Here is a 22,426-nt window from a genome sequence, read left to right as displayed (position 1 = left end):
TCTAGTTCAGGTAGAATGAGGTGAATAGAAGAGAAAGACTGAAGAACGATCCACATGAACCCTCTGGAACCAGGCCCGTCCTCCAGAAAGGCTCATTACCGGGATATTGATAAACCGTGATATTGATAAACCGTGATATTGATAAACCGTGATATTGATAAACCGTGATATTGATAAACCGTAGAAAGTATCGGTGTATTTCATGCACACTCGGCTGATCAGCTGATCGGCGGCTCTCTGACGGTCTCAGGTGGTCTCGGCGGGTCTTCTGGTGTTTCCGTCAGACCTCCGTCTGCTGAACCGAAGGTTGGCAGCATTGTTTCACGAAGACCCTCCTGATACGACACATCAAACTAATCTCAACACGACATTACTCCTGTTTGCTCCCTAATGGAAACACGTAGAACAAAGTGACATTAGAGGCATGCTACCGGCCGCGGGCTTTACGACAAACTGCCGCGGTCGCCGGTTCGAGTCTCCGGCCGGCCCGGGCAAAAAGGAGCTCAGAGGCCACTCCTGAAAACACGACTAGGCTGCATTATTCTAGCTTTTTTTACACCTCCGGCAGGATGCAGAGAGGACGAACATGAACGAAGAACACAAACACGGCACCACCGAGTGTTTAGAAGGGCGTCCAGACTGTCCAGCAGCGGGGAGACAACGACAGCAGCGCGGCGGCGCTAAGAGCCTTTATCTGTCGTCCAGTTTGGGCGAGTCCACCGGATCCTCGTCTTCATCCTTGTCTTCCTTCGCTCCACCAATCAGCCGCTGGCGGGCGAAGTCTTCAAAGATGATGTCATCGTCGCTGAGGGGAGGGGTGGGGGTGGGGTGGGGTGGGGGGTGGGGGGGGGGTGCAGAGGGTTGTGGAGGTTAATTTATAAGAAAACAATGAAAGAAACATAAAGAGACCAGAAGCGAGATCAACGTCTGAAGAAGACGTCTTCATCTTCATCATGAGACTGAACGGACCATCTTACATGTCAGAGCTCCACTCCGTCATGAACACACACTGTAGTTTATTACACTTCATCTGAGTAATTACACTTTTAGCACGACGTCTGAAGAACAAAGACCCATCACTGAAGGTTGTCCTCTGGACCGGAAACACGTAGTTAGGTTTATAGAAAAGATGAAAGTGAGAAATGAATCCACGTTGACTTGTTGTTTGACATGATGAAGAAACAGTTTGTCCTCTCTGAGCTTCTCCGTTCTTCCTCGTTCATCATGACTTCATAGTTTCATCTCTTTGAATTACAGCGTTTTATTGTTCTTCTTCATGATTGGAGCTCTGGATGAGACAAACAACCTGTACTGTGTTCACACACAACATTCACATCAATAAAGTTGTGTTGAATATATTCACAGGAATACTCCTCTCACTGCAGTCTCCTCTTATTCATCTACTAGTTTGTCTCAAAGAGCTATACACATGTAATGTATTATTAATAATACTATGGTGGATTATAGAGACATGTTCATGAGCTCTTCTCTGTGTCTTTAGGAGCTGTGTCTGTCTCTGCTGACAGCAGGATGAGTTTCCACTTGAAGCTCATTTCCTGCCTCCTCACACGCAGCGAGCATTAAGACGCATTAAGGCCGAGACTCCGGAGACAGAGAGCTTATTGACCAGGACGGTACCCACAGCCAATCAGATCACAGAGCCGCTGATGAGGTGATGAGGTGATGAGGACGGTGAGACAGAGAGAGAGAGAGAGAGAGAGAGAGACAGAGCGAGAGAGAGAGAGAGAAAGAGACAGAGAGAGAGAGAGAGAGAGAGACAGAGAGAGAGAGAGAGAGAGAGAGAGAGAGAGACAGAGAGAGAGAGAGAGAAAGAGAGAAACAGAGAGAGAGAGAGAGAGAGAGAGAGAGACAGAGAGAGAGAGAGAGACAGAGAGAGAGAGAGAGAGAGAGAGACAGAGAGAGAGAGAGACAGAGCGAGAGAGAGACGGCTGCTTACTTTGTGTCAAACTCAATCAGGTTTGTGTCGATCGGAGCTTCATCTGGAGCTGCAGAGGAGATTCAAGAGGAAGTGCACATTTAAAGCTGCTGTGATGAATAACAGTAATACTGTTAATACTGTTAATACTATTAATACTGTTAATACTGTTAATACTAACATACTGAATGAAATACTGACACTTCTTAACAAATGTATAAAAGATCATCCTTTCACTGTCTGCTGTTTTATAACAGTCTGAGACTGAATCTATGAACCTGAGCTCTTTCATAGTTGGAATGCTGTTAAGCATTCCAACTATTGTTATCCTGTTTCTTTATTCAACTATTTCTTCCGTACGTATTTTGCAACGCTTCTCCTTCCACATTTTTTAAGCTACAGAAACCGTTCAAATATCAAAATGTTCAGCTCTTTCAGGAGAAGTGTGCTATGTCTGTTCATATTTCTAATCTTTAAACTTTTTGAATTATTAAGCTTTTTGCAACCTTTATTTGAATGGGATGTCTATGGAGAATATTTTCAAATCCTCTTAAACTTCTTCAACTTTCAAATCCTTCAACTTCCTCATACTTTCAGCTACAGGCACCATTTTAACTTTAAACTGTTAAGAAAATTCTGATCTATTGCCGCATAATTCAGCTTTTTGATATCTTTTTAACTTTTTGAACTGTCCCATTTTAACTTTTATGATTTTTTCAGTCCTTTTCTGCCTTTATAATGGGTGTGTATTGCGCAGCTTAGAGTGCGTGATGTCACCGCTAGAGTGAAGAGCAGCTTCAGATTCTTGTGAAAAAAATATTTGTCTTTTGCCTTTGCCGCCACAATTTTCACTCTTCATATATATTTTAATGATCTTGAAGTAGCTAATCGTTTCGTTGTCGTACACAAGTGACTGTGGAATCCCACAGATTTACACATTTGCAGAAAATCACTTAATTGAGAGGAAAAACCAACGTTCTGCTCCATAGAGAGCAATGTTAAATCTGACCACTCATTTCTCAAAGAAAGCAGATGGTACCAGTTTTGTATATTGCGCTGGAGCTCACATTTTTAACACCACAAATATAAAAAACACATCAGCGCGTTCGGCAGAGTCTTATCTTTCTCATGGTATCCATATTTTGATTAGTCTCATGGTTTTGGTATAAAGGGCATATGTTCGACAGGTAGTTTAGTTGAAAATCGCTGTTCACTCTAATCTCTCACACAGGTGCTGCAATCACCAACCAGTGCACCCAAGCACACAGGTGTTTCTATGAGCTCGTTAGTGATGTTTATAAACACACAGAGGCACTGAGACACACATGCACACACGACTTGGAAATATGTGTGATGCTGCTCAGCCAATCAAATATGGGTATTCTGACAAGTCTCCTGATTCCAGTGAGATATACACACACCATGACACAAGTGGGCGAGACGAGGAAAGACCTGGCAGAGCAGGACAATAGTTACTTTAGCTGTAAATGTTAAAAAATAGGACAATCTCCAGATGAGAAGGATTGCCAGAGAGATCAGAGTGTCTGTCTGTCTCTCTCTGTCTGTCACTCTCTCCCTCCGTCCGTCTGTGTCTCACTCTCTCTCTGTCTGTCTCTGTACGCACACTATGACTTAGAGGGATTGTTAGACCTCATGTCTGTCTGCTTGTCTGTCTCTCTCTCTCACACTCACTCAGTCATCTGTCTCTCTGTCTGTCTGGCTGTCTGTCTCTCTCTCACACTCACTCAGTCCATCTAACTGTCTGTCTGCCTGTCTGTTCTCCATGAACAGGCTGCTGACACACAGGTGTTCGTGATTAAGGTAATCAGCAATGTTGATAAACACACAGACTCACAGACACACGCGCACATACACTTCTCTCTCTCTGTCTCTCTCTGTGCATCTCTCTCATTCAGTCATTCAGGTCTTGGATACTTTTAGAGGACCCCCCACACACACACTTATTCTAATGCTACTAATACTTCTACTACTTATAATACTTCTACTACAACTACAACTTCTACTACTACTACAACAAATATCACTACTGCTGACATTTTTTAAGCCACAGAAACCATTCAAATATTAAAATGTTCAGCTCTTTCAGGAGAGCGGTGATGTGACTTTTCATATTTGTAATCTAATCTTTAAACTTTTAGAATTATTAAGCTTTTTGCAATCTTTTTTGAATTGGATATCTATGGAGAAAATCTTCAAATCCTGTTAAACTTCTTCAACTTTCAAAGCCTTCTTCTTTCTCATACTTTCAGCTACAGACACCATAGTTAAACATTTCAACTAGAAGGGTTTTCAGCAGTTTAAATGCTTTCAGGCTACAACATTTTTCAGACAGGTAGTCTCCCATTTCTGTATTTTCAGCAATTTGTAATCTTTAAACTTTTTGAATTATTAAGCTTTTTGCAATTTTTTTTAAATTGGATATCTATTTTCAGCAATGTTTTTGCAATTAATTTCAGCTTTCAACTACTACTACAACAAATATCACTACTGCTGACATTTTTTAAACCACAGAAACCGTTCAAATATTAAAATGTTCAGCTCTTTCAGGAGAGGGGTGATGCTGACTTTTCATATTTGTAATCTTTAAACTTTTTGAATTATTAAGCTTTTTGCAATTTTTTTTTAATTGAATATCTATTTTCAGCAATGTTTTTGCAATTCATTTCAGCTTTCAGCATTCCAACGCATTTTCAGCAGGAAATGCATTTTCTAGTTATTATAAAACAGATACTGTACACATGTTCATAAACTTTTTCATATGTTAATTATATTTATACATATATGTTTCTTGACTTTTGCAGAACTTGTTTTTATTTTCATGTTTATTGTTATGCAGAAAAAATAAATCTGAATTTATTGTTTTGACTCAAACTGATCTGTGATTATCTTTCAAATCATCATCTGGTTTCACTTTATTGTTTTGAAAATCAAGTTGCAGAGACCCGATCCACCAGATGATGTGATCTCTCAGCAGACAGGAAGCTGAAATCCTTCAATGCTGCAAAGCCACTGAAGGATTTTAAGACTCCTTCAGTGCAGCAGCAGCGGCCACAGACAAAATCCAAAACACAGCAGGACATCAATACCTGGAATATTATTGTACTGAACATCAAATATCAAACATGTTGTAAACATGGCTCACCGTCTCTGTAGATGGATTCTTCTAAAGGCTTCGGGTGCATCAATGTGAAAGGCAGCTCGACAGAGACGTCACTGAAAAACAAATCATTTGCTGTACAACCACTCATCAGAACACTAATAATCCACAGCAGCTTCATTAAAGACATGTGTGACCATTATCAGTGAGACATTCAGGTGACCTCTGTAAATGTCAGTGTGTGGTTTGTATCAGTGTGTTCATCGATGATCTCAGTGAGGTTACCTCGCCGCCAGATCTCCCAGGAGCCTGAAATCAATAAACATTTAACACCTTAAGCTTCACAGCAGCAGCATTTCTATCCATGTGCTCATTAACTGTCATTGTGGTACACAGCTGTTCAACTTTGAAGTTCTATTCATCCTGTTAACACACAGTGTAACGTTCAAAGTCACAGTGTAACGTTCAAAGTCACAGTGTAACGTTCAAAGTCACAGTGTAACGTTCACAGTCACAGTGTAACGTTCACAGTCACAGGGTAACGTTCACAGGGTAACGTTCACAGGGTAACGTTCACAGTGTAACGTCACAGTCACAGTGTAACGTTCAAAGTCACTGTGTAACGTTCACAGTGTAACGTTCACAGTGTAACGTTCACAGTGTAACGTTCACAGTCACAGTGTAACGTTCAAAGTCACTGTGTAACGTTCACAGTGTAACGTTCACAGTCACAGTGTAACGTTCACAGTCACAGGGTAACGTTCACAGGGTAACGTTCACAGTGTAACGTTCACAGTCACAGTGTAACGTTCACAGGGTAACGTTCACAGTGTAACGTTCACAGTCACAGTGTAACGTTCACAGTCACAGTGTAACGTTCACAGTGTAACGTTCACAGTGTAACGTTCACAGTCACAGTGTAACGTTCAAAGTCACAGTGTAACGTTCACAGTCACAGTGTAACGTTCACAGTGTAACGTTCACAGTGTAACGTTCACAGTCACAGTGTAACGTTCAAAGTCACAGTGTAACGTTCACAGTGTAACGTTCACAGTCACAGTGTAACGTTCAAAGTCACAGTGTAACGTTCACAGTCACAGTGTAACGTTCACAGTGTAACGTTCACAGTGTAACGTTCACAGTGTAACGTTCAAAGTCACAGTGTAACGTTCACAGTCACAGTGTAACGTTCACAGTCACAGTGTAACGCTCACAGTGTAACGTTCACAGTGTAACGTTCACAGTCACAGTGTAACGTTCAAAGTCACAGTGTAACGTTCAAAGTCACAGTGTAACGTTCACAGTCACAGTGTAACGTTCACAGTGTAACGTTCACAGTGTAACGTTCACAGTGTAACGTTCAAAGTCACAGTGTAACGTTCACAGTCACAGTGTAACGTTCACAGTGTAACGTTCACAGTCACAGTGTAACGTTCACAGTCACAGTGTAACGCTCACAGTGTAACGTTCACAGTGTAACGTTCACAGTCACAGTGTAACGTTCAAAGTCACAGTGTAACGTTCAAAGTCACAGTGTAACGTTCACAGTCACAGTGTAACGTTCACAGTGTAACGTTCACAGTGTAACGTTCACAGTGTAAGGTTCAAAGTCACAGTGTAACGTTCAAAGTCACAGTGTAACGTTCACAGTGTAACGCTCACAGTCACAGTGTAACGTTCACAGTCACAGGGTAACCTATAAAGTCATTGACTAACATATTTCACGTGGTCACCTAACAAGTACTGGATTAACATACAAAGTCACAGAGCAATGTGATATAATAAACTATTTTAAGTGGCAGCCCACACAGATTAGTTTAGTTCATTTGTTAACCAAAAAAGATGATATGTTATATATGTTATAATAAGTTAAACACACTGACCCGCCTCGAGACACCACCAGCTTCACTTTGACTTTGTACGACACAATGATGCCGAGAATTTCCTTATTGGCTCCTTCTCTTAACCTGATCAAGACAGGAAACACTCAGTCACACCGATCCTATTCGTCTGAAGTCCTTCTTCAGAAGATTCCCACCTTCTCTCTTCAAATGATCGCAACACGTTGTAGAGGCTGAAGCTACAGCTCATCTCTTTACACAAAGCATTAGTCTGGACTATGTCCCATTGGACAACAACAAACAGAAGCACATGGCTCTCACAACACCCCACCCCCAGGTATGCCGTCTGAATTTCCCACCCTCCAACAGGCCTGGAAGGCATCATGATTGCTACTGGACTCACAGTGTGCTGGAGGCCAGGTTGGTGTCCTCGTGCTTCAGTTTCCCGTCCAGAGCGAGGCCTCGTTTCTCTCGGTTGTTGGCCAGAAACGGAGTGAGAGTGAAAACTTTGCAGAAAGTCGAACTGGGAGCGACGACGTCACTGAAGACAGAATCACACGAACATGAAGCCGGATATCAACGTCTGACTGGATTCACTTCAAACTATTCAAACTGGGCTACAAATGTTAAAGAAGTCCTTAATGTGCTCAGAAAAAAGGAAATTTGAAAATCCATCACAACATCTGGATAGACTGAGGAAAACCAGGTGACACAACTGAAAGCTGCAGAACAAGCACTTAGTGGACCTTAGTGGGTGAGTTTTGTCTAAATCAAAGCAGAGAGAAATGAGACTGACTCGGACTCCTCGGTGGCCACCGGACATTTGTACTGAGCCGTGTTGAACAGGCAGATGTCTGCATACTGTCGCACTGTGGAAACACAAATCAAGCCATCGATCAATAACACAAACCTCACAGATCAACACAGAGACAGGACGCTGCATTCAAGTACCTGAGATCTTCATCTTCTTCACAGTCTTGTTGGTGTTGTTGGTGACGTGGACATTGACGCTGATTGGCTCTCCGTGGTAATAAATCTGAGAGAGAGACATATTATTATTATTATTCAATTTCAATTTTCAATAGCCCAAAATCACTAATCACAAATTCTCCTCAGAATCTGTATACATCCTCTGACCTTTGACCCTCAAATCAGAACAGGAACAACTCCCCAAAAACCCTCTAACGAAGAGAAAAGAGGAAGAGACCTCAGAGAGCAACAGAGGAGGATCCTCTATCAGGATGAAGTGATGTCATGTGTACAGAAACACATTCAATGCTTATGACAGAAACAAGGCAGGGGGCAAGACCAGGTCCAGGTATAACCAGGATCCACGATTATTAGTAGTAGTGGTAGTATTGTTGTTGAAATAACTTCCATCCATCCATCTTCCTCCTCTTATCCGGGGTCGGGTCGCGGTGGCAGCAGGCCCAGCAGGCTGACCCAGACTTCCCTCTCGCCCGCAACATGTTCCAGCTCATACTGGGGGATCCCGAGGCGTTCCCGGGTCTTACCCGGGGTCTCCTCCCAGTTGGATGTGCCCGGAAAACCTCCAGTGGGAGGCGTCCAGGAGGCATCCTGATTAGATGCTGAACCACCTCAGCTGACTCCTTTCGACGCGAAGGAGCAGCGGCTCGACTCCGAGTTCCCTCCTGATGTCCGAGCTCCTCCCCCTCTCTCTAAGAATGAGCTCCTCCCCCTCTCTCTAAGAATGAGCTCCTCCCCCTCTCTCTAAGAATGAGCTCCTCCCCCTCTCTCTAAGAATGAGCTCCTCCCCCTATCTCTAAGAATGAGCTCCTCCCCCTCTCTCTAAGAATGAGCTCCTCCCCCTATCTCTAAGAATGAGCTCCTCCCCCTCTCTCTAAGAATGAGCTCCTCCCCCTCTCTCTAAGAATGAGCTCCTCCCCCTCTCTCTAAGAATGAGCTCCTCCCCCTCTCTCTAAGAATGAGCTCCTCCCCCTATCTCTGAGGCTGAGCTCCTCCCCCTATCTCTGAGGCTGAGCTCTCTTTTCTTCTTCCTTCTTCCTTCTACAAAGGTATACTTACTATATATATACACACACACACACACACACACACACACTTAGGCGTCACCTCTTTGTCCAGAGAGGCTTCCAGGTGCAGAGGTTTGTCCGACATCAGAAACTGTCTCGTGGTCTCTGCTGTGGGCTGAGGACCAGGTTTCTCTGGAGCGTACTGAACCTTCCGGATCACCAGACGCACCGAGTTCCTGCAACAAGACGCGACGCTGATGATCTTCTACCAGCAGAGCGAGTGAAGGGACAGGATGTGCTGGTCTCGTCTGTAGACTCATTGAACCTTTACCTGATGGAGGTTAGGATCATTATTCATGGGCTCTAGAATGACTCTGGTCTGATGAACCTCTGGTGGGTTTACTGGCTCCTGATTATGAGCATGAATATGTATCTAGATCTGGTTCTGGTTCTGGTTCTGGTCTCTCTCTGCAGGAAGCTGCTGATGCTTTCATTTATAATTCATCTCTTGATTCTGTCAAACTGCGGCGGACTCACTTTTACCTTTTGTGGATCTTTTCTTCCACATTTTCTGCACAGAACGCTTTCACCTCGAAGTCGACTCCGCAGGCCTGAAGACACACGAGAACATTGAGAACATCCAGAACATTCCAGTTCTTTGTTTCAGCCGAGCAGGACGAACGTTTGCCTCTTACCTTCCCCGTGTCCTCGGGGCCCGGCTGCAGGGTGACGGAGCACGGCAGGTTCAGAGGAATCTGAAAACACATCGTCTTTATCAGAAGATACCAACTAAGAACAGTCACACTCCTTCTTCTTCAGCCCCGTTTCACAGTAACGGTTGTGCTTCCGCTGCTGCTATAGAACCATAAGGAGACAATCAGTCAGATGAAAGCAGTTATAGCTGAAACTCTGTTGGTCATTTGAAGTTGTATTCATCTCTTGAAACATGCTCTCTCTCTCTGAAACACCAGGTCTGTGACGGGAACCAAACCTAGAACCCGGTTCCTGCAGGGTTCTGGATTCCTTAAAGGTTCCCGTCGTGGAAAAGAGCTCTTTCATCTTCAGACCGATGAAACGTTTATCCTGAGACGATGACACAATGCTACACGACGACTATCATGAGTCCATACGGGAGAATAATGAGGTCATAATGAGGTCATAATGAGGTCATAATGAGGTCATGACGTCATTCATGAGCGATGCTTTGAATCTGGTGACGATATTTAAACGTGATGATAAACAGACTTTAACAGACAGAAAGACGATCTCAGAAGAAGAATCACCTAAAACTACAACCAGAGCCTCGGTGGAGTTTCTCTCTTCGTGTTTACGTTCAGTGAGGAAAGAGGAAACAACACAAAGCTGTTGCCATGACAACAAAGAAGCAGGACGTTTTAAGAGTTCACAGTTATGGACTGAATGCTGGTCTTTGACCTTTTATTAGAAATGTTGTCATGATCAGCGTGTGAGTTCAGTTCAGGTCAAACACGTGTTTTGTGAGATCAAAAACCAGAAACCGCTGAAGACTCTGAACTGTGTGAGCGTTAATAATCCTGATGCTCTACAGAGACGATGAGGAAACAGGTCAACTCAGTACCTCGAAGGTGAACGGGTGGGCGTGTTCTCCCAGCTTTTTAATCAGCCGTTCCTGAAGACGAGTCAGACTCTTCTTCTCTTCGGGCGGCGGAGGAAACGCCTGGACGTTCGCCACAAACAGGTCTTTACGGAACGTCAAGCCGAGGACGTCCAGGTCCTCACGGCCGTAACGGAACGCACAGGTCAGAGTCACGAACACTGAAGGGAACGAGAAACACAGAACGTACATCCTGATATATGATAATATCTACGAACAATAACTAATGCTAATGCTGGAGCTAGGCTAACAGCTTCCTGTCTGTGTGCTGAAGCTAAACACATTCTGGACCTTTTGTTATTCTGTGCAGAAATGAAAACTGAAAACAAGGCGATTTAATAAAATTGTTGCATTGAATCAAATAACATGAAGACAGAGGCTGTGGAACGGTTCCTGAGACCGAACGAACCCGAGAAGGTGTTCAGCATCCGCTGAGCGCCAACACGAAGAACAACGTGACGTAGAGACGCCGTTTATCATTTATTATAGTTTAGATACTTGAAATAAGCTCCTCCCACATCTCTGCTTGTTCTGAGATTTGATTCGATATTAGTTATTTTATTTTACAGATACAGTGAATTAAAGAAATACCAGTAGTTGGTATTTTAAAGAGCCAATTCTAATATGTTGCATATTTTATTGAGCTCAATCTGTTTGGAGGTTATCTAACCGCCGTCTCACCTTTCCTCTCCTTCAGGTACTCCGGGTCGATCAGGACGACGCCGTCTGCAGGAAGAAAAGTCAGAAAGTGAACCTGAGGGGCGGCGGTGGCTGAGTGGAGAGCAGGGCCGTCCTTCAATCAGAGGGTCGGCGGTTCGATCTCCGGCTCCGCTAGTCGCATGTCGACGTGTCCTCGAGCAAGACGCTTGACCCCAAATGTCTCCCGTAGCTGAGCCCACGGTGGGAGAGGATCAATGACTGTGATGTAATGAAATGTAACAAGCAGCCGGAGGACGAATGATTCTCAATAAACAGCTGCTATCAAAGGGATGAAACAACAAACTCAAGACATGAAGATGAAAGTGATCTCACCAACAGGCTCCACCAGGTCCACGTGATCCACGAAGTCTCTCTTCCCCAGATACACAGTGAGCTGAGGGAGGAACACAGCGGGCAGATCAGCCAATCAGAGCCACTGTCAGGAGAGCTAATGGCCAATCAGAGCCACTGGATCCAGGAGAGCTAACGGCCAATCAGAGCCACTGGATCCAGGAGAGCTCTGTTTGTGTCCTGAGCGAAACTAAAAGTAGACGTTGACATGATGTCATGTGACTCGATAGTTAGTCAAGTTAACGTAATCCAGCTCTTTCTCTGAACCTCACTAAGTGGTTTTGTTGCATAAAGTTAACTTCCTGTGAAGACAGAAGTTTTATTTTGAAAAGACACGATGTCAACCTGCCGTCCTGCTGCGTTGAATAGTGACGCTGGAGGAGAACTTGGAGCATCACAGGTTTATTATATTTGAAATCTCTATTCAATCTTGTTTTGGGGACGTGATTGAAGACCTGATTCTGTCTCTCAATGTCTGTTGACTTCTATCATTTGATCCTTATTGTTTGCTTATTGTTTGATATTTTGAATTGTTTATTGCTGTGATTCATCATTTAATGTGATCGGTCAGTGTGTTTGTCCTCACAGTATTCCAGGGATGTGAGAAAGCGTCTTTATATATATTTTATTCACATATCATTTCGTTGTTTTTCAGGTGTCCACAGACTTATTATTGACATGATTTATGTTTGGTGGTGAAGAAGAAGAGGACTCACCTTTCCATTGGGACTGGCTTTCTTAAACACTCTGCAGACAAACACAGAAAAGCAGGTCAATGAAGCACACAGTGAGGGTTCATCTTATTTGTTATATTCTATATTCTATACATATACACATGTATATATATATATATATATATACATGTATATATATATATACATGTATATATATATATATATATATACATGTATATATATATATATATATATATATACATGTATATATATATATATATACATGTATATATATACATGTATATATATATACATGTATATATATATATATATATATATATATATATATATATATATATATATATATATACATATATGTATAAATATTAAATATTTTAAATGAAAAGATGTTTCCTGTTGGAAGTTTGAGAATTCTGTGTTTTATTGCTTCATCATAAAACATCTCTTCCTGTTTTGAAACCTGACTCGTCATGTATCTGTTTTGCTCTTATTGTTATTGTTATTGTTATTGTTATTGTTATTGTTATTGTTATTGTTATTGTGTGACAGTTTAAAAAATCCTGATTTCTGATTGGCTGGCAGGCGGTGATGCTAACGGAGCTGCAGAGAGAAAGTTTGAACATTTCCCCATGTTTATAAAATGTCTTCATTTTGTAAATTTCCATAATTTATAAAAAACTGTGAATGTTGAAAACATCTTTTTCTGCGATGTTTAAAGATTCGACCTCTTTTTCAAAATGTCATATTTTTCCAACAGATTCCTCATCATGTAGATCAGGTTTCCTCTCAGGGGAGTCCTGCTCTCAATCATCATCATCATCTTCATCATCATCTTCACCATCAGCAGTAGCTTCCTGCCTCTAATGTCTTATATTACCCCCCCCCCCCCCCCATAGAGGAGCTGCTGGGCTCCATTAGCTCTCAGCTGCATCCTGAATGGCCCTTCATCTCTCAGCAGCTCGACGCCATTTATTTTACTGGAAACCGCCGAGACTCCTGGGAAACGCTCAGCGCGCCGAGTCTCTGCCGTCCGTCCAGTTCTAGTTACAATCGAGCCGCTCGGTGACGAGCGATCACTTATTTATGAATGATAGTAATATTAACCATAATCATAATAATCATTAGAATCTTAATAGTCTTAATATAATAACAATAATAACAATAATAATATAGTGTGCAGTGGACAACAAACATGCCATTTAAACCGATCATCAGTTAAACTCAATGATCGTTTCTTTATTCAGTGATTATTGTTGTTATTAAACATCAGCTCACTGCCTGCAGACTCATCCTCATCCCCTCAGAATATGATTTATTATATTACATGTTTAAAAGTAGAATATTTACTCTGAGCTGTAGTAGAAGTAGAAAGCAGAAGACGTTTGAAATACTAAAGTACAAGTAGCTCAAAAGCTTCAGTAGCTGTGTGAACGTTCGTTAGCTTGTTGCTAACGAACGTTCATCGAGTCAGTGAAGCTGCAGACGTGTCGATGAGTAGAAAGCTCAGGAAGGTCGTGAGTCACAAACACTGATCAAAGTGAGTTATTAGAGAAATAAAGAGGCACAAATATAAAATGTGAATTCAAACTGTCAAACTAAAATGGGATAAAAACAGACGAAGTTATAGTTCTACTGAATAAAAGCTCCTCATATTAAATACAGAGTAGTATCTGCACCGCTCTTTATATTCTATATTATACACATAGAAGTGCAAACAATAAGTCATTATTAAATCTAATGAGTTCAAGATTCTCTACACAATGAGCAGCCTTATGGATTTAAATACATGTTTATAAATATTATAAATATGGAGTTTGTTATTAATAATATTAATTGGAGTTTTCAGGTATTCAAGTCAGTTTTCTAGAAAAGATTATTTCTTTGATTATTTAACAAATATTTGTTTAAATACATGTGAGATGTGACAAAGTCTTGAATGTGATTGATTGCAAGTGTTTTGCATAAATATTCATAACTGATAAAACGTCTTCAGCTTCTCTCACATTTGTCATTTTGACTTTTTCTTTAAATCTAAATTTGGAAGAAAAATGCAGGTTTCTTAAACTTCAGTTTGAGAAGAAATGATTTTGAGTTTTTATTCTTATTTTTATTATGAGCCAAATAAATGAAATATGATGCTTTTTATCATTGCAGTGGTTCTGAATCTCTCAACATTTCAGCTTTTTATCTACAACTTATGATTTCACTTGTTGTCTGTTTGATGTTGTTTTGTTCTCTTTGACTTGTAAAATGAGAGAAACTGCAAATAAAATATGAGAGAAGAAAAGGAGAAAACATAGTTTCTGTGCAGATAGAAACACATGGTTCATATTCACTGAGGTCTTCAGGTCACACCGGAGGAATGAAAGGTTGAAGTTTACAGGTTTGGTGTGAATCAGGATGAAGTGTGAGCTGCTCTGTATGTCTGACTGATCTCACTCAACTCATTAATATTCTCCTCATTCAGCCTGCAGACACACAAACACTGACACAAGACTGAGATGTTCTGCGGTCTGAACCGTTCTGTGTGGAAGAAATATAGTTTCTATTAAACATTTCTAATACAAACGCTCGGTCTTTGGTAACTCGGGTCAAACTGGCGCTAAAAGTCCAGAGACAAGTGCCAGACGGGGTGGAAATGTTTCGTTCGCCCACATAGAGGGGAAGCGGTGTCGATTTATCGCCCGTGTGACCGAGTCCTGGATCAAGTATCCAGGACCGGCACGTCCAACTTGTTTTTTAGCCAAAGTTAGTTTCCAATTTCATAGTTAATGAGTGTTACCAATGCACCTTTCTACACCAAGCTAGCTAGCTAGTGCTAACGTTAGCTGTAAATTTAAGAGATTGCTAAGCTAACGGTAGCTGGCCCTGCCGACCCTCTCCTCCAAATATAGTCACTTCTGGTTACAAGAAACAAGATGGTGACAGCCAAAGTCCCAAACTGGAGTCTTCAGTCCACTAATGGGTGACGTCATGGCGACTACGTTCACTTCCTTTAAACCAGAGGTAGCCAACACGGTGCCTGCGGGCACCTGGTCGCCCGCAAGTCATGTTCTAGAAATAGCACCAGTATGAAGGCAAATCACTGTCCAAATCCGAGAGCGCAAATCAGATCCACGTGTGTGTGTGTGGAGGTCCCGCTCGTGCAAATGAAACAGCAGCACGCGTTTATTACTTTGACGAGCGCTCTCACGTCACTCCACGCATAATATCTCTGATCGCGCGAGCGAACTGTAGCCTGCGAGGAGAAAACCATGCTTTGAGCGTGAGGAGCGTCTCCTAGCGCGCGACTTCCATCACCGCTCTTCTGCTCGTAAAACCTTCCCCTGCTCGCTCGCGAGTAGTTTTTCTTTTTGATACTAAGTGGGCGGACCCAGTCACCATCGTACAACTACATTTCATTGGTTACAGTCCTCGTCTTTGGATTGGCCGGATATCACTCGGATATGAATCTTACATAACTGATCATTTGTATAAACATGGGACAGAGTTCATGATTTGTTAAAAATGTTACAAAGGTAGTGGTTAGTACAAACGAGACATGATGTGAAGATATGACAGTTCATGATTTCATAAAAGGTTAGGGTTAGTTATAATGTGTACACAAATATAACAGCTGTGATTTTGAACAAAATACACAATCATTTTAATAATTATTTTGAGGAATAATTAACATTGACATGTGATCAGACAGTCTCTTCACATATATTATTATTATTATTATTAAAAGGTGATCTGTGCAACTTTGTTATTCAGGAAGTTTGTATCAAACAAGTAGCTCTTTGTACTACTCAGTACCCTTGAAGTAGCTCTCAGTTTCAGAAAGGTTGGTGTCCCCTGCTTTAAGCAGTCTAGGGTTGGAGCATGTTTTCAGATGTGTATCATTTATCAATGTCCCCCATGTAGGAACCTTTGTTACGCGTCCGTTTCCTGCCTGCTACCTAAAAAAAGGCTAAATCCCCCAAAATAACCTTTACAATGAAAGAACGATTTGTTTCCAGTGAGATCACCAGCTTTGTCTGCTGCTACGTAGCTACAATTAGCATCTGTACAGCTGCTGTTCTTAGCATGTTAGCGGTGTGGCAGCAGGTCCACCACTGTGGTTCAGACTAAAATATCTCAACAGCTACGATGAGGTTTAAGATGAAATCTCTCAGATCCTCTCACTTTGTGTTTCATCTGATCAAAGTTTACCCAACCAACATGTTTCGGTATCGAAACCTGACAACAGGATGTGACCCTTGACCTCTGACCTACAAGTTGTGTAAAATTCAGATGTTTTGGCAAAACATATTCCGGCTGACAATTTCATGCGAAAATAATTGTATTTATTTTTGTAATAAACTACAAAAACAGTCCAGCTGTCAAATTTGTGAGTACAGCGAGTTTAAAATGTATTAAGTGTCTTTTTTTACATTCATAGCTTTTATTAAAGTTGTCGAATGAAGTTTTGAATGTCTGTCAAAATCAGATTTTGTGTTATTGTGGCTGTATGAATGTAGTTCATGGTGCTGTTAGATTGCTGCAGGAGTAAACTGCAGTAAAAATGTTGTTTTTAAAGGCTAAAGGCCAACACAAATGGATTGAAGCAGAATATTTTGTTTGGTAAAAACATGATGTGAATTTCAGAAATGATTACGTTTATCTTTTTTTTGATTAATGTTAACTTTTGGTCTTAAAACTGAAGTTTTTGAAATGTTTGGATCATAATTTGAAACAATCCTACAGACACCACTGGAATCTGAGTCTACTAATATTATAATATTAATAACATCAGTGTCGTCTGATCTTTGTCTGCTTTAAACACAATGTGCTCATAGTGAATGCATCATGGAGTTCTACTCTGTAAAGCTCTCTGCTGACTGACAGCAGACTATTGACGATCTACTGAAACTAAATAGCTTTGATGGCGGCTCCACAGGAACAACTCAACAGATTATTGATTCATTGATTAGTGACAATGTGCTGCAGTGAAACAAGTAAACTCACAGACGGACTGGTAGCCTTGATCAATGTTTATATGGTCAATAAGTTCAGAACACTGAATATTTGTGTGATTTAAATAGCCGTCGATCAGATTACGCATCATTAAACGCAACAGAAATATAATTGAATCATAAACCGTGACTTTTACTGGTCTTTTATTCTCTGTTCAGTGTTTAAACCAACATTCTCAAAGTTTTCATTTTGTTTTCCATCAGTTAGAAATGTTGATGTGTACTTTGACCGTGTGGACCGTCGTTGATGTGAACCCATAAAGCAGTGTTGAAACACATGTGGGTCTCAGAGTCAGTGTGGATCAATACATAAATAAACTAAAGTAGGAGGATCAACCAGAACATGTTTAGACAGTTTTATACTTTTATTAAATCCAAAAGACTTGAAATTCTATTAATATGATTATCTACAAGAGCTAACGTCATATTTTGAAGGATGTTTGGCTGCTACAAGTCTTTTGATTTTACTTGTGTCGTTTTCTTAAAATATATAAGTTTCTTAAACTTCACACCTGAACACCACGACATCTTAAACCCGAACACTACGACATCATCATTAAACCCGAACACTACGACATCATCAATAAACCCGAACACCACGACATCATCCTCAAACCTTAACACTACGACATCATCAATAAACCTGAACACTACGACATCATCATTAAACCCGAACACCACGACATCATCATTAAACCCGAACACCACGACATCATCCTCAAACCTCAACACCACGACATCATCATTAAACCTGAACACCACGACATCATCCTCAAACTTTAACACTACGACATCATCAATAAACCTGAACACTACGACATCATCAATAAACCCGAACACCACGACATCATCCTCAAACCTTAACACTACGACATCATCATTAAACCTGAACACCACGACATCATCCTCAAACTTTAACACTACGACATCATCAATAAACCTGAACACTACGACATCATCATTAAACCCGAACACCACGACATCATCATTAAACCCGAGCACCACGACATCATCCTCAAACCTCAACACCACGACATCATCAATAAACCTGAACACTACGACATCGTCATTAAACCCTAACACTACGGCATCATCATTAAACCTGAACACCACAACATCATCATTAAACCCGAACACCACAACATCATCCTGAAACCTTAACACTACGACATCATCATCACACCTTAACACTAAGACACCATCATTAAACCTGAACACTATGACATCATCATTAAACCCAAACACTACGACATCGTCATTAAACCTGAACACTATGACATCATCATTAAACCTGAACACTAAGACATCATTAAACCTGAACACCACAACATCATCCTCAAACCTTAACACTACGACATCATCAAACCTTAACACTACAACATCATCATCAAACCTTAACACTACGCCATCATCATTAAACCTGAACACCACAACATCATCATTAAACCCGAACACCACAACATCATCCTCAAACCTTAACACTACGCCATCGTCATTAAACCTGAACACCACGACATCCTCAAACCTTAACACTACGACATCATCATCACACCGTAACACTATGACATCATCATTAAAGCTCAACACCACAACATCATCATCACACCTTATCACCACAACATCATCATTAAACCTGAACACTATTGCATCATCCTCAAACCTTAACACTACGACATCATCATCACACCGTAACACTATGATATCATCATCACACCGTAACACTATGACATCATCATTAAACCTGAACACCACGACATCATCATTAAACCTGAACACCACAACATCATCCTCAAACATTAATACTACGACATCATCACACCTGAACACTACAACATCATCATTAAACCTGAACACCACGACATCATCACACCGTAACACTACGACATCATCATCACACCGTAACACTATGACATCATCATTAACCCTGAACACCACGACATCATCCTCAAACCTTAACACCATGACATCATCATTAACCCTGAACACCACGACATCATCCTCAAACCTTAACACCATGACATCCTCATTAAACCTGAACACCACGACATCCTCAAACCTTAACACTACGACATCATCATTGCACCTTAACACAACGACATCGTCCTCAAACCTTAACACTACGACATCATCATCACACCTGAACACTACGACATCATCATCACACCTTAACACTACGACATCATCATTAAACCTGAACACTACGACATCATCATTAAACCTGAACACTATGGCATCATTATCAAACCTTAACACTACGACATCATCATCAAACCGTAACACTACGACATCATCATCAAACCGTAACACTACGACATCATCATCAAACCGTAACACTACAACATCATCCTCAAACTGTAACACTACAACATCATCATCAAACCTGAACACCACGACATCATCATTAAACCTGAACACTGCGACATCATCATTAGTCGATAACGTAGATAACTGCCTTTTAGGAGCTTTGTTCTTGGGGTTGGAGATATCAAGTGACCTGAGCTAGCATTCCTTGTGTGGTGGTTATGTCTGTTGCATGTGTTTTGTAGTAATTGGTTGAAGAAATCTTCAGGTGTCTTATTAAATACTACATTTCTTAAAAACATGAGAAGTCTATTATGGAGTTTAAATTCAACTGAGAACAGGCATGTATGCTCTGTTTGTTCTTATTGAGCTGAACTGGAGTGCTAATCTGGCAGCTCGGTTTTGAACCAGTTGTAGTTTATTTATGTCTTTCTTTGCAGCTGCTGACCATATGAATGGACAGTTTTGCAGATGACAAAAGACCAAAGACTGTAACACCTGACAAATAATATTCTTAGAGCCAAACACAATACTTTTAGTTTTTGTGAATGTTTGTTCACTTTCACCCATAAACTCTCTTTCTAGATACTGATTCAGGATGGTTACTAGTTCATCTTTGTTTAAAGCAGTGCTATGATACAGTGTTGTGTCATCTGCATACAGTACCATGTTGGCATTCTCAATTGACAAAGGGAGATCATTTGTGAAAATAGAGAAGAGTTATGCCGTGTTCACACCAAACGTGAATTATTCGTCCGAGTATATTACATACAAAGTCTATAAACAGACGTGATGAGACTGGAGTGACGCAAATTCGTGATGATGCGGTGCGAATGACACGAATGGCGCGAATTCGCCTCATTCGCGGCAGTTGAAATATTTCAACTTGGGCGAAGAAATTGAGTGACGCTGTGGCGCGATAGCCTATCAGCGTTGAGATGCTCCTCCTGTCATCACTGACGTTGTTGAATCAGGAAACAAATACTGTATCTGTCTGTGTTCACCCAGAGCTCTACGAGACCTCATATTAGTAGAGACCAAACCATGTGTATAAATGTGTGTGTGTAAACCAGACGGTACAAATAATGAAAAAGACGCTGCTGTATTTACACCTAGATGACGTTATGTTGAGTGTTGTTGGAGCTGCTACAATGTTAGCATAGCCTAGCACCGATCGATCCGAGCTCCATTCAGAAAAAAAGTATTTTAAAAGTTATTTACTTGTCGTCTTAGGAGAGAACTAACAAAACATGAATTAACTTTGACTTTTTACAAATCGGCATCATTATGTCGTTAATTCGGCATCTTTTTTATCCATTTATTGCCGTTAAATCACAGCAAAATGTGTTTATTTAGTGTTGATGCAGCCGTAGTAAACCAGCTAGACACAGTGAATGCACCTCGATAAAATCCACAGAGCTCCTCATGATGTTATGAATTCAGACAAGAAGGCGTTTAGTTTCCATCTATCTGGAATTCACACAAGTACTAAGCAGAAATAGAGGTTATTTCTTCCTTAGTTGATGGCAGAAATAAATTGCTTAAGTTGATAACGGCTTCCATAGTGATAAGCCACCTCCATCTCCGCCACGTATAGCGCGAGTGAAGCGAATGACCACAAATGGTCCCCCGCGAGTAAACTGATGCAATGAATTTCTCGCGCCGCGTTTCGTGAGAACCCACCTTAAGGGGCCTAAACAGCTTCCTTAAGGAACCCCTCAGCTAACGTATCTTCAGTCTGATAAGCTATCTCTCAGAAACATAACTGACCATCCAAGAGAGTCATAATGCTAAATTATTCTGACTTGTTCTATGAAAAGTGTTTCTGTTCTTTGGGAATCGGCAGTAAGTTTAAAATAAAAGTTAATATAGGAAAACTAGAAGTTAACTTTCACCGCTAGCTGATTGTTTACAGCACGAAACGTAAAATCTGCCACTGAAACTCATCAGAGTCCTGATAAGTCAAATGAAGTCACAGAGACACGATTCTGAGTGTTAAACATCTCAGAATCACAGATAATCTCTTCTAATAACAGAAAGAAAAACAACAGCTAAAAACGTTGAAATTTAATTTCAGGAAGCGTGAAAAACTGAGTTTTATCACCTTTGTGTTTCTTTAAACTCAGTTCAGTAAAGACCAGGATCAGGATCAGGATCAGGATCATAAGTTGTATTTTCAGGACATCTTTACAATTCTGTACAGAACTCATAATAACAAAAACAAATATAATAAAAACAGAAGATGATGTGACGAACCAAAGTGAAGCAACTTCTTACTTTCACTGATAAATAATTAGTAATGTGATTACTTTCTCACAGAGTAATAACAGTAATTGATTACCCTCTCCTGTCTGTCTGTTTCCTGTCTGTCTGCACTATCAAAATAAAAGGTCAAACAAAGGAACCTTTAAAAAAAAGAGAATAGCATCAGTGTGCTGCTCACAGAGATGTCGCACCGCTGGAGGTTCTGACAGAATGTTATGTAATGTTCTACCAGAACACACACACACACACACACACACACACACACACACACACACACACACACACACACACACACACACACACACACACACACTCTCTGAGGAACCAACAGCAGCAGAACCATGTGAATGAACCACAAACACAAACACACATTAAATCTCACCTTGTTCCTTTATCTCCCATCCTGACGACGCTGACGAGCCGACAGACGGAGAGATGATGATGGAGGAGGAGGAGGAGGAGGAGCAGGAGGAGGGATGCTGTCACCGTGGAAACTGAGAGGAGGATGTGTGTGTGTCTCTCTCTCTCTCAGGAAGTCGTCGTCATGCCGTCAGATTCTCCTCAGCGGGAGGAAAAACCTCCATCTGAGCTCCAAC

At 41.1% G+C, this 22,426-nt stretch overlaps 1 protein-coding gene across 1 annotated transcript; it reads right to left on the bottom strand.

The window, feature by feature from the left end:
* Positions 1-690: 690 nt before the first annotated feature.
* On the bottom strand, positions 691-22,232 carry arrb1 (arrestin, beta 1; the record flags this gene model as incomplete). The annotated part of the gene is made up of 15 exons (XM_079166201.1): positions 691-805; positions 1,958-2,006; positions 5,100-5,189; positions 6,930-7,021; positions 7,299-7,436; positions 7,692-7,764; positions 7,847-7,931; positions 8,990-9,125; positions 9,433-9,500; positions 9,585-9,644; positions 10,487-10,683; positions 11,204-11,248; positions 11,555-11,615; positions 12,289-12,319; positions 22,213-22,232. The coding sequence occupies 15 exons, from the start codon at positions 22,230-22,232 to the stop codon at positions 691-693; spliced, it is 1,260 nt and encodes a 419-aa protein (XP_079022327.1).
* Between the last annotated feature and the right edge of the window lie 194 nt (positions 22,233-22,426).

The sequence above is a fragment of the Pholis gunnellus genome (genome assembly GCF_910591455.1).
Source record: "Pholis gunnellus genome assembly, chromosome: 9".
Classification (NCBI taxonomy): domain Eukaryota; kingdom Metazoa; phylum Chordata; class Actinopteri; order Perciformes; family Pholidae; genus Pholis; species Pholis gunnellus.
The sequence above is the reverse complement of the archived record's forward strand: the minus strand, read 5'-3'. Positions and strand labels throughout refer to the sequence as shown.